Source organism: Pan paniscus, chromosome 8, assembly GCF_029289425.2.
Source record: "Pan paniscus chromosome 8, NHGRI_mPanPan1-v2.0_pri, whole genome shotgun sequence".
Classification (NCBI taxonomy): domain Eukaryota; kingdom Metazoa; phylum Chordata; class Mammalia; order Primates; family Hominidae; genus Pan; species Pan paniscus.
In genome coordinates, this window is record NC_073257.2 from 99,671,821 (window position 1) to 99,684,274 (window position 12,454).

General features: G+C 45.9%; 1 protein-coding gene across 1 annotated transcript in view; it reads left to right on the forward strand.

Moving 5' to 3' along the window:
• Positions 1 to 3,768: 3,768 nt before the first annotated feature.
• PAPSS2 (3'-phosphoadenosine 5'-phosphosulfate synthase 2) overlaps positions 3,769 to 12,454 on the forward strand; it is an 89,303-nt gene continuing 80,617 nt past the window's right edge. Inside the window, exon 1 of the mRNA XM_003810497.5 lies at positions 3,769 to 5,459. Coding sequence (XP_003810545.3) covers positions 5,433 to 5,459 — 27 coding nt within the window. The 5' untranslated portion in view covers positions 3,769 to 5,432. The remainder of the gene's footprint in view (positions 5,460 to 12,454) is intronic.

Below are 12,454 nucleotides of genomic sequence, written 5' to 3' on the forward strand. Positions count from 1 at the left end.
AATCCCAGCACTTTGGGAGGCCGAGGCGGGCGGATCACGAGGTCAGGAGATCGAGACCATCCTGGCTAACACGGTGAAACCCCGTCTCTACTAAAAATACAAAAAATTAGCCGGGCGTGGTAGCGGGCGCCTGTAGTCCCAGCTACTCGGGAGGCTGAGGCAGGAGAATGGCATGAACCCGGGAGGCGGAGCTTGCAGTGAGCCGAGATCGCGCCACTGCACTCCAGCCTGGGCGACAGAGCGAGACTCCTTCTCAAAAAAAAAAAAAAAAAAAAAAAAAAAAAAAAAAAAAAAAAAAAAAACTACAAAAATTAGCCAGGTGCGGTGACAGATGCCTGTAATCCCAGCTACTCGGGAGGCTGAAGCAGGAGAACCGCTTGAACCCAGGTGACACAGGTTGCAGTGAGCCAAGATGGTGCCACTGCACTCTAGCCTGGGCAACAGAGTGAGGCTCCATTTCAAAAAAAAAAAATCAGAATTATTTGTGTACATCTCCATCTCCCACATCAGACCATGGGCACCTCAGGACAGTGACTTCTCCTTCTTGGACCTGGGAAGTGTCCCTAATTACTACTGAGCAAATGGGAGGCCAGCCACATGTCTAACACACTCCGAAGGGCGTGAAGAAGAGAACGTGCAAAAGCACGCTGCTACCTGATTATATGTGGTAGGTCCTCAGTTACAACTTTCCCTACTCTTCAATTGCATTTTCTAAAATCAGCAATACAGATACTTATAATTTTCTGAACATACCATGTTATTTCATGCATCTCTCTGCTTTACAATTTTCAAGTTTACACACACATCCATCTTACAGAGGGGAGTGCTGACAAAAACCCTACCACTTGTGTTTTTTGTTTGTTTGTTTTGTTTTGAGACAGGGTCTCACTCTGTCACCCACACTGGAGTGCAGTGACACAATCTTGGCTCACTGCAACCTCTGCCTTCTGGATTCAAGTGATTCCCGTGCCTCAGCCTCTCAAGTAGCTGGGATTACAGGTGCGCGCCACCACGCCTGACTTTTTTTTTTATTTTTTTGTATTTTTAGTAGAGACGGGGTTTCACCATGTTGGCCAGGCTGGTCTCGAACTCCTGACCTCAAATGATCCACCCGCCTCAGCCTCCCAAAGTGCTGAGATTACAGGCCTGAGCCACCACACCTGACTCCTACCATTTTTTAAAGTCTCAGTTCATATATGATCTTTCCCCAAGAAAATCTGACATCAGTCCCCACTCTCCTCCCGAGGTTGGACTAGATGTCCCTCCTTTGTGCGCTCACAATCTCCTTCAACTTACTGACCAGTTTAATCCATATTCTGGGTTTCTTTGAGAGAAAATAATGACTGATGCCCACAGTGAACTCAATGTTCTTCAACAGGAGGATGGACTGAAATGCCCAGACACTTTTTCACCTAAGCTGTGTGTTTGCTGGGATCCATTGTTTGTTCTCAAACCTATTTCTGCCAGTCGTACTTGTTAGTTTAATTAAGTAATTTAACTAGATGTCACTTGAGTGAATAGCACATGAGTGAAAGAGTTGTTTTCTATGAAAACAGATGGATGCTTTGGAAAGATAAGATGCTAGAAATCGTACTTTTGAATGAGCCATAGCAAAACTACAGACAGGATAGGGGAGGGGTATGTAGTAATCTTGAAAGAATCTCCTTCCAGATTTTTTTAAGTGCCCTTAATTTCTAACTTCACTTTATAAAATTCCAACCTGCAAATTGTTGAAGATGCCTAATGAAAGTAGTTTATGAAGTTCCCATCAGTAGACTCATGTCACAATTAGAAGCCTTTGGCCCCATATCAAAAGATTACTGACGTGTATGTGTTAAGTCAAAATAAAATGTCTAAGGCATGCACGTATCATCTTTACGTGTTCAACCAATTATGTATTGAAGTGATGGGGAACCAGTGGGCGGCAGGAAGGGAGTCGGGTATCTTTCTCTTTCAATAGATTGTGAGTTTCTTGAAGACAGGGACCACATCTTGCTCATCTAATTAGTACCTGTGCCTGAGAAAAGTGTTCAGATCCTCAAAGATTTTCACTAAGTGCTCTTCACCCAGTGGAATGCTGCACTTATTTTTGTTTAGGGGGTTTCAGGTCTTGTTCAGCATTTATGCATTACAACCACGAGAGGGCAATATAGTCACATTCCTTGTAATGACCACCCAGTGGTGTTGCCTCCAAGTTAGAGCCCCTAATATGATGAGCCCCCCTAAAATGCATTGGAGAAACTGTGGCATAAACATCTCACCAACACTGGCATTCTTTGTATATCATTCTCCTGTTTATTTGGAGGAGTTGACTGATTCTATCTTTTCTAAACAATATAAGGATCAACTAGCAATCACCATTTTATTAAGTTATGCAAGCCTGACAGTTTCTGGAAGGAAGAAATGAAAATGAGATGGTGGGGAAGGGGTGGTACAGGGGAAACCTTCATGTAAATGTTATCAGTAGTATCAGGGATGATCAATTGGCACAATGTCATCTATGGTGTTTTTCAGGGAAGTCTTGGAGGGAACACTACTGAAGAAGTTACAGATTCTGTGTCTATATGAAGCAGAAGACCTCAATCATTCCTCTGTCCCCTGAATGAGTCTTCCCCCAGTTCCTATATGTCAGAATCATAGGCTCCGAAAATTAAGTTTCTCGTTGCTCATATCTTTCCAGAAGGAATGTCTTCTCCTAAGAGCAAGAGGGTAGTGAGATGAAAAAGAAATCTATTGCCTTTAAAAGGAAAGACCCTGAGAAAATAAAAAAAGAGTGTTTTGCTTTTTAGTAAACTGCCATGCTGAATCACGACTAAGTTGGTGATCTGTGACATCAAAGGGTCATAAACAGCCTAGCTTGAGTCCAAAAGAACTGAGGCCTCCATTTTCACAGTAAAAGAATGCCTATTCCAAAATAATTTTTGAGAATGAATGAAATCTAAAACAAGATAAGCAGTCCTGTTTACAGTTATCATGGGGTATTGAAATAGTTGGCGTGGAAGTTGGGTGACTCAGTGGGCAGGACATTTGGGGTCAGAGCACTTGGGAAGTCAGGCTGACCTGTGTTAAAGCCTCAGCTCTGCTCCTAACTAGTGACTATGGTCAGATGCCCTCCCTTCCCTAAGCGCCAGTTTTACATTGCTCATATGTAAAATACAGGAATGGGGAAATTGGACAAATGATCGCAAAACCTCTCCCAGGTCTAAACAATCATATATTTCTTTTCCAGGAAGTAGCTTATGTATTTGTCCTTAACTTCCTGTTTCAAGAAGACAGCTTTTTGTTTTTAGATGCAATATAAAAACAAAATAACAATCACGCAAATTGCTATTTTTCTTTTTTTTTTTTGAGATGGAGTTTCACTCTTGTTACTCAGGCTGGAGTGCAATGGCGCAATCTCGGCTCACTGCAATCTCTGCCTCCCAGGTTCAAGCGATTCTCCTGCCTCAGCCTCCCAAGTAGCCGGGATTACAGGCATATGCCATCACACCTGGCTAATTTTGTATTTTTATTAGAGACAGGGTTTCATCATGTTGGTCAGTCTAGTCTCGAACTCCTGATATCAGGTGATCTGACTGCCTCGGCCTCCCAAAGTGCTGGGATTACAGGCATGAGCCACCGTGCCAGGCCGCAAATTGCTATTTTTCAATTCATATTTACTTTACCTTCTCTTAGGGCAAGATCTGGCAGAGTCTAAGATATGGTGGAAACTAATATAAAAGGATTTTTCCAATGAAATAAGAATAGGATGTTGCTATTTAAACTTCATATACATTTAAAATGTGCTAGTTTGTATGCAGAACAGAAACTCAAACTCAGTATTTGCCCCTAGCTGCTTACATTGGAAGGCAGTGGTGGCAGTTTACTCAAAATGAGTAAGAAAATAAATCAGCTGACAACTCTAGACTGTACAGACATGCAGGCTGCCTTTTACGTTTCTGACTCCTGATTTATTTTTCTTTCCCACCTTCCCACGGCGAAGGGCAGTCAATGAATACTCAGATCAAGTGTCTGTCTGGAAAGCTGGCAGTCTTCCAGAAATACAATTAGGTATGAAAGGAAAGTCCCATCCCTCACCTCCATAGAATATTACTCCAACTCTTTCACAGCAGGAACACTAGAGTGGGAATGAGAAGTGTGGCCCTTGTGTGTCACGTTACTTCTTTTGAGAGTATGGTCATATCCATCCGTTTGTAGCATTACACAAGGAGTCAGTTAAGGTACAAGGGGTGTGAGACCCAGTGACTGCCCCCAAAGTGCTTGTCACTAGAGCTTCTCTCCCTCACCTCTACTTGGCCTTGACATTTGGGTTCGTTCAGAGGGTTGCCCCATACTGCCTTCTGGTAAAATCTTGGCGCCCTAGGCCTAAGCCTGCTCATCTTGTGCCTCCTTTTCCTCCTCCTCAGGGCCCATTCCAGTGGAACAGAAGTGCTACTTTGCGGGTGGACTGAAACAAGTTGCTGGGCTTCCATTGGCCATTGCCACTTGCTTGTCGTTGTCAGGAGGGGCCGTGCCTCCACAGGCCCATACCTGTAACCTGACGATACTGTTGTGAGCGGGAATGGAGGAAGGGCATGTAACCCCCTCAGCACGATGCATAGTGAACAGACAAGCTGTGAACCTTGGGAGTTATCACCATGTGTGATGATGCTGGTGAAGAAAGCCTGCACTGCGGAGGCTAACAGCCTGGGTTTGAATCCCCTCATTTGGAATATAATCTTGGCAAAGTCTGAAAGCCTCAATTGCTCGTTTGTAAAACGGGAAGATAGTAGGACTTGCTGCCCGGGGTCGGGGCAGGATGGAGGGGGCCCATGAGAATTAAGACAGAGCCCAGCGGAGTGCATTGTAAGGATCCATGAGTGTGAACCTTCGTTTTTACTACTGCATATGAGGATCCTGTCAACAAACCTGGCGGCTTCAAGCATCCTTGCCCTTAACCAAATAAGCTCTTAGGTCCTAGAGGCAGGAAGACTTCCTTGAAGAGGCGCGGGAGGCTGGTGAGGGGAGTAGAGGACGCTCTGGGACCCTCTGGGGGTGGGGCGGGCGGTGTGAATTTGACCCCAGGCCGCGTGCCGGGCGTGCCATCTGCCGCTCCGCTGCAAGGTCTCGCCGGGGACCGGGGCTGGCGGAGCGCGCGCCCGCGAGTAGGGGCCGGGCCGGGGACCCCGCCCAGGCGGCGGCGGCCGGGTCCCCAAGGCTGGGCGCTGCTTGCGGAACAGACGGGGCGGAGAGGAGCGTGGCGGGAGGAGGAGTAGGAGAAGGGGGCTGGTCAAGGGAAGTGCGACGTGTCTGCGGAGCCTTTTTATACCTCCTTCCCGGGAGTCCGGCAGCCGCTGCTGCTGCTGCTGCTGCCGCCGCCGCCGCCGCCGCCGCCGTCCCTGCGTCCTTCGGTCTCTGCTCCCGGGACCCGGGCTCCGCCGCAGCCAGCCAGCATGTCGGGGATCAAGAAGCAAAAGACGGTAGGCTTCCAGGCGCCGGCTTCCCTCCCCGCCACCGCGCTGCACGCGCCGACCCCCAACCCCCAATTCCCCGGCACTTGGGTCCCACCCTCCCCGGGAGGGGGCGTCGGGAGGAGGAGTAAGAGTGGGGCACGGAGGGAAGCAGGAGAAAGAGGCTCTGTGTGGAATTCCCGGGGCAGCCCTCGCCCCGCAGCCCCTCTCCACCCCGCGACTCTGGGAATCTGCGCTCCTTGGGGTCGCCGCGCCCGCGAGAGACCTCCCGAGCTTCTCAAGTGGGTCCGGATCTAGATCCAGGACCAGGGACAGGAAATCCCCTTTCTTTCTCAAGAGCTCTTCCAGACCCGCCTTTTCTTCTGTAGGGTCTCGGAGCAGATCGAGCTGACTCCCGTTCTGCCAGGTCTGGTCGCTGGGGTTTTGTCTGTGGGAACTTCCTTGGAGTGGGCTTTAATGACGGACTTTCATAGAGGAAACTGCAATTATCGAAGCAAACTGGAGGAAATTGCATTTCTACACTGGCGGGATTTAGCCCTCTAGCTTGATTTCGGCATCGGGTGGCATCTCGAGTTCAGTAATGAGGGGTGAGGGTGCCCCTCGGTTTGGTGGAGTAAGATGAGGGGACTGTGTTGAGGAGGCACACTTTTACCCAGAATTAATAATCTGAGCTGTCCTCCTTTAATGGGAAATATGAGGGCGTGTCAAAGAGAAAACTTTCTTTCCCAGCAACATGGGCACCTATAAATTTTGCATTCTTAAAAATGGCAGCAGTTCTATTTGTCAATTATACCCCAATAAACTGAAAAAAAAAAACAAAACCCGGGAGCAGTAATCATAGACTCTTAGAGTTGGATGGCGCCTTCTAGACAGCATTGGGGCCACGTCAGATGTGGTCAGCAAGCCTTGATAAAATCCTACTCAGCAGTTTGGCCGCTGAACATTCTATCTTCAGCCACCACCCTGCAAGCCTCAGATGATTGTACTGGTTACTGAATGGGTTGACCTCTCTCTAGTAGGTAGACTTGCAATGGACACATAGTAGGTGCCTGATAAATGTTTATTCTTATATAATGTGTATTACCGAAATATCTTTGAGGTGTATTTGTGGTGGGCCGGGGAGAGGTTTTAAAAAAAACAAAATATAAAGCCAAGAAGTGGGGAAGGAGTGTGGAGGGGCCATGCAGGGCTAGAAGGGTCATTTGAGCAGCAAGAGAACAGGGTGGGGGCTCTGCGGCTCCAGGGACCATACTGCACCAGCAGGAGGGTCCAGGGTGTAGGTGGCATCAATTTGGGAAGGGACATTTATCAAAATCCAGCTGCCTTTCTCAGGAGTAATTTTTAAGTGGGGGACTCTCAGCGTTGTAACATATTTTTGAAATAATAAATGAAAATCACTTGTATTTTGTTCCTATTTAATGCGATTAATTTCTGTAAAATCCTAAATAGTGTCTTCTAAATGGCAAGCCGCTGTGCCAGTAGCTTTTTATATCAATGGGGTTTTAATTCCCACCTTCCTGCTTGCATCAAGAATTCCTTCTCAGTTGTGATGGGGGGACTTTGTCAAGCATTAGAAAGGGACGAGGTGGTCTCTCCTCTTGATGCCTCCAGTCGGCAGGAGCCCAGGAAGAGGAGGGTTTGAGAACAGGGTCATTACAAATCAATTGCGGGGGCTCTGCACAGTCAGAAGCAGTGAGAAATTTGAGGGCCGAAGGGTTTGGTTTTTGTATTTACACATTCTGAACCTTCTATTTTTTGTTAGGTGGGTGTATGTGTGTGTCTGTTTTATACAGCATTAAATTAACTCCTGAAACAGCTAACTGAAATAGAACTTTTCTGAATTTTGATTTAGTCTAACGCAGTTATAACCGAGGCACCAACCCAAGTTCCCAAAAGGGCTAGATAGGTACTATCGGTACTATTTACGGCAAGCCAGCTGTAAATGCATGTGGAATCTCTCAAGCTTTGAATGTTCATTCAAAATGTGTTTTGAAACCTTGCAGGCCAAAGCAAAATCTGTCCACTTGTGTGACCTCTGAACGAATCAATTATTTGATAAGTATTGCTGACCTCACAAGCTAGCCTAGGAATGAGACTGAGCTGATCTTTTACGGTCTTATAGGAATCATCACATTGTTTACTGCACTGTCAACAGAGGACAGTTAATTCACACAGCAGCCACTACAGTAACTTCAAATATTTGTTGAGCACCTACTGTATGCCAGGTGGTATACTGGGTGGGGGAGGCGGAAAAGGAGATACCTCTTTTCCAGGTTTTTTTGGCCACACTCTCTGGATGAATATTGCCTTTCAGTTCAGACCACTCTAGGAAGAGTAGATAGTTTTGGTTTAAATGAAAGAGTGTAGGATGACTTTTTCATAAGCTTTAGAAAAAATAAATTAAGTGTTCTTTTATAAAGGAAGGTAGCACATTCCTTCTGTGCTATGCATCTTTACCATGGAAACCAAAGAAACAACTACCAGTCACATTCATCCCTTCATCCCTTCCACCCCTCACTTACCTCCAACCCTGGCTACCCTCCCACCCCCACCCCCTATACACACACATAGACACCTAGGAGAGGGAAAGGGACAGACTGCCTCTAGGGGACTGGAAAGAAGGGAAGGCAAAGGCCTGGGCCTTTCCTCTTACATCATTTCCTGGATTAACATTTTTCAAGGCCCACAGACAGTGCTGTTATGTTCTGGAGACACCCAATCTGAAAACATTGACTGAGATATTAAGTTATTTCCGAAGGATCAAATAAGAAAACAATTGGAAAGGAGTGAAAAGATACTGAAAACCACAGCGCTCTCCATAGATGTAAGGGATTATCAACCTTTTCCTTATTTATTTTCTTTCTTTCTTTTTTTTTTGAGACAGAGTCTCACTCTGTCACCCAGGCTGGAGTGCAGTAGCGTGGCATGATCTCAGCTCACTGCAACCTCCGCCTCCCGGGTTCAAGCCATTCTCTTGCCCCAGCCTCCCAAGTAGCTGGGATTACAGGCACCACCATCATGCCCTGCTAATTACCTTTTCCTTATTTTCAGAATTGTGCACAGTATAACATTATTTTTCTAGAAGTAGCCACTTTTTTTTTTTTTTTTTTTTTTTTTTTGAGATGGAGTCTCGCTCTGTCACCCAGGCTGGAGTGCAGAGAAGCGATCTCGTCTCACTGCAACCTCCGCCTCCTGAGTTCAAGCAATTCTCCTGCCTCAGCCTCCCGAGTAGCTGGCACTACTGGTGTGTACCACCACACCCAGCTAATTTTTGTATTTTTAGTAGAGACGGGGTTTTGCCATGTTGGTCAGGCTGGTCTCGAACTCCTGACCTCAGGTGATTCACCCACCTTGACCTTCCAAAGTGCTGGGATTGCAGGCTTGAGCCACTGCCCCCAGCCAGAAGTAATTACTTTTAAAACTATATAAAGACACTACCGAAGGCAAGATATGAATTCTAGATGAGCAACCACTGGAGGGAGGGACAAAAAGCATTTCCTAGAGGCCAGACACTCAGACATCTCATCCCCACAGTAGCTCTCATCTCAGGAAACAGCTTTGTCTTCAGGGGAGGAGAAATACCAGGGGCAGGGCACTACTGAAATTCAGGTCTGTCCAGCTTCAAAACTCATGCTCTTGACTGCCCCCGTACTTCTGTTTCAGGATGTAGCTGCTCTGGCCCAAAGTTTTCTCATCTGTAAAATGTGGGTAATAATAACTTTCCCCTTACAATTGTCATGAAAAGTAAGTAACTCCTAAAAATTGTCTTGCTCAGTGCCAGACCCAATGTTAGTGCTTCATATGCAGTAGCTATTTCATTTGTATTAAACTATACTGTCATGGTTTGGCATACATAAAAAGAAAAAACAGCACACATCATACTGTTTTGAAGACTCAGTAAATGACAACAGCCAGAATATTTTTGTTTTGTTTTGAGACAGGCTGGAGTGCAGTGCTGCTATAATGGGTCACTGCAGTCTCGACCTCCTGGGCTCAAGTGATCCTCCTGCCTCAGCCTCCCAAGTACCTAGTACTACAGGTGCACACCATCATGCCTGGCTAACTTTTAAAGTTTTTGTTGTTGTTGTGTTGGTAGAGATGAGGTCTCACTCTGTTGCTCTGGCAAGTCTTGAACTCCTGAGCTGAAGAGATCCTCCTGCCTTGGCCTCCCGAAGTATTAGGATTGCAGGCTTGAGCCACTGTGCTTGGCCAGCCAGAATATTTAATAAGGAAAAACAAATGCAGAAATATAGAGGTGACAATTTGAATTCTTATTGTGATAGGCTGGTTAGAAGACACTGGTTGACCTCTGGTAGAGGTAGCAGAGTATCAGTGAGTTTTTGCCAACAACTTTGGCCAAGAAAGATAATCCATGCATAAAGTAAATATTGGACTAACTTCTCTCCACCCTTCCTGTGCCTTCAACTATTCCTATGTGCACCTTAAAATTAGTGTTTCCCAATTCATGCCATCGCCATTTATTAGATCATCTGTTTGGACTTTGGTGCGGTTAAAAGATAAATGTGGTTAACTCAGTTATATGTCTCTTTGAGATAGTTATCTTTGTCTTTTATCACTTTTCTTTTGATGCATGTGGCTCTGTGGTTTGCTGAGGGGATAATTAGGCTTACCTCTAACATGGAACTTTTAGGGAATTAGAGTCTGGGAAAGGCATCAATGATGTCAATCTCAGTCCTAGGAGATTTCTGTTTATTTCGAAATCTATCACTAAATAGTAATGGGCACTCATTAGTCTTTGTGTTTGGAAGTCTTAGGAAAATGCAGAAACTAAAGGTAAATAAACATAAATATAACACTAGTTCAACTGGTCTATTAGCCCCTAGGTGATTTGTTCATATGACACTTGGAACAGCTTATATGCCCAGCACCTGACAGTGATCCTGGCACAGATTAGGTGTTCAATATTCATTGAATAAATGAATGAGTAAATGGCTAGAGAATTCATTAGAGGATGTATTTGCTCTTAGGATCCACATTTTTTCCTAGATTCCTCACTCTCCCCTCTTCTCTTTGTGTGCTTGGTTATTTTTGACTGGGTATTTGTCATTACTGCTGAAAAATTGCTTGTAGAGATTCCTTCAGGCCTAGGATGAATGACTTGGTTTTCAGAGAGGATTTGCTTTTGTTTCTGCCAGGTGTCTGGCCCCACTCCTAGCCTAGGACTCCTTTAACTTGAATTTACCACTTTTTTTTTTTTTTTTGGAGACAGAGTCTCGCACTGTCACCCAGGCTGGAGTGCAGTGGCGTGATCTTGGCTCACTGCAAGTTCCGCCTTCCGGGTTCATGCCATTCTTCTGCCTCAGCCTCCCGAGCAGCTGGGACTACAGGTGCCTGCCACCACACCCGGCTAACTTTTTGTATTTTTAGTAGAGACGGGGTTTCACCGTGTTAACCGGGATGGTTTTGATCTCCTGACCTCGTGATCTGCCCGCCTCGGCCTCCCAAAGTGCTGGGATTACAGGCGTGAGCCACCGTGCCCGGCCTGAATTTACCACTTTTTAAAGACTTAGGTGATGTGAATTTGGATTGCTATTTTGCACATGAGAGCCAGCTTGTGAATACAACTTCCCAGGGACCACCCTCCCCTTTTATACTCACTTTCTGTGCCAAGACAATTGTCCTTGCCGTCTCTCTGAGTGGGAGGTAGGTTTATTCTTGTTCACCCTTATTTTTAGAGTGTAGGGTTTAGGAGCCCAGCTTAACTTGAGGAAGACCTTTTTTTCTTTTCACTTGAGTGGGTTCTGGGCTTTGATTTCTGTTCCACCTCTCTCAGTGAAGCTGTCAAAATCAGTTCATGTATGCTCCTCTCAGCAAATATGCCCCATAAGGATAAAAGTGCCTCTCTGCTTACTTATCTCCTTGAGTTCTTGCTTTCTTCCAGATTTTGGCCTAGTAGTTTCTTCCTATTTTGTCAGCTATTTGTGTTTTAATCTTTTTTTCTTTTTTTTTTTTTAGATGGAGTCTTGCTCTGTCACCCAGGCTCAAGTGCTGTTGGCGTGATCTTGGCTCATTGCAACCTCCACCTCCCAAGTTCAAGCGATTCTCACGCCTCAGCCTCCCTAGTAGCTGGGGTTACAGGTGCGCACCACCACACCCGGCTAATTTTTGTATTTTTAGTTGAGACGGGTTTTCACCATGTTGGCCAGACTGGTCTTGAACTCCTGACCTCAAGTGATCTGTCTGCCTTGGCCTCCCAGAGTGCTGGGATTACAGGCATGAGCCACCATGCTCATCCTGTTGTTTTAAATTTGATTATTTTATATTATTACTAGCATTTAGAGTTGTTTTCAGTGGAAGCATCAATCTGAATAACCTACCCATCACTGCTGGAAACAGAGACCTCTACCCTTTCTAGATTCCTGTGAATCATTAACATCTCCTATCATACCTTACCAGACCTGTGTCGCTGTCATAAAAGGAGTACTTTTTAAACATGAACTCTAGTCAGATAGCTAGTCAAAAATCTTTGATTTAATCCTTCTTCCCTAGGATGTGCTACAGTGTGGAGTGGGGAGTGCTCACCTTGTCTTGGTGGTCTCTTCCTATGCAGACATCCTTAGAGATGTGCATTGTCCTGTCCAATCCTTAGTGTTGGTCCAATTTCAAGTGCGTTCTTGTCTGAAAGGCCCCTTCAGTTTAAACAACTCTCCTTACTTCTTTCATGCTCTCCTGGGTACCCCGAGGCCGTTTTGTTGCTCCAGCACAACTCTGAGGTCGTGGGGGATGAATTTGGTGGGACTAGTTAAGGTCCTTGACATGTCCCCACTACTCCCAGGAGTGTGGGAACTAGGTTCCTACTTTGCTGTGACCATGCAGGGACTTGGAGGAGCTCTGGGGGCTGCTGAAACCCACCCTCTTTTCCTCTGAGATCAGAAGCACATCCAATGCCCTCTGCTTTCAGAGCCCCCAGGGCTATTTGGCCTCCCTCTTCCCCAAGTTCAGCACCAGGGGCAGGACACTACTCCCTGTTTCAGACTCAGACT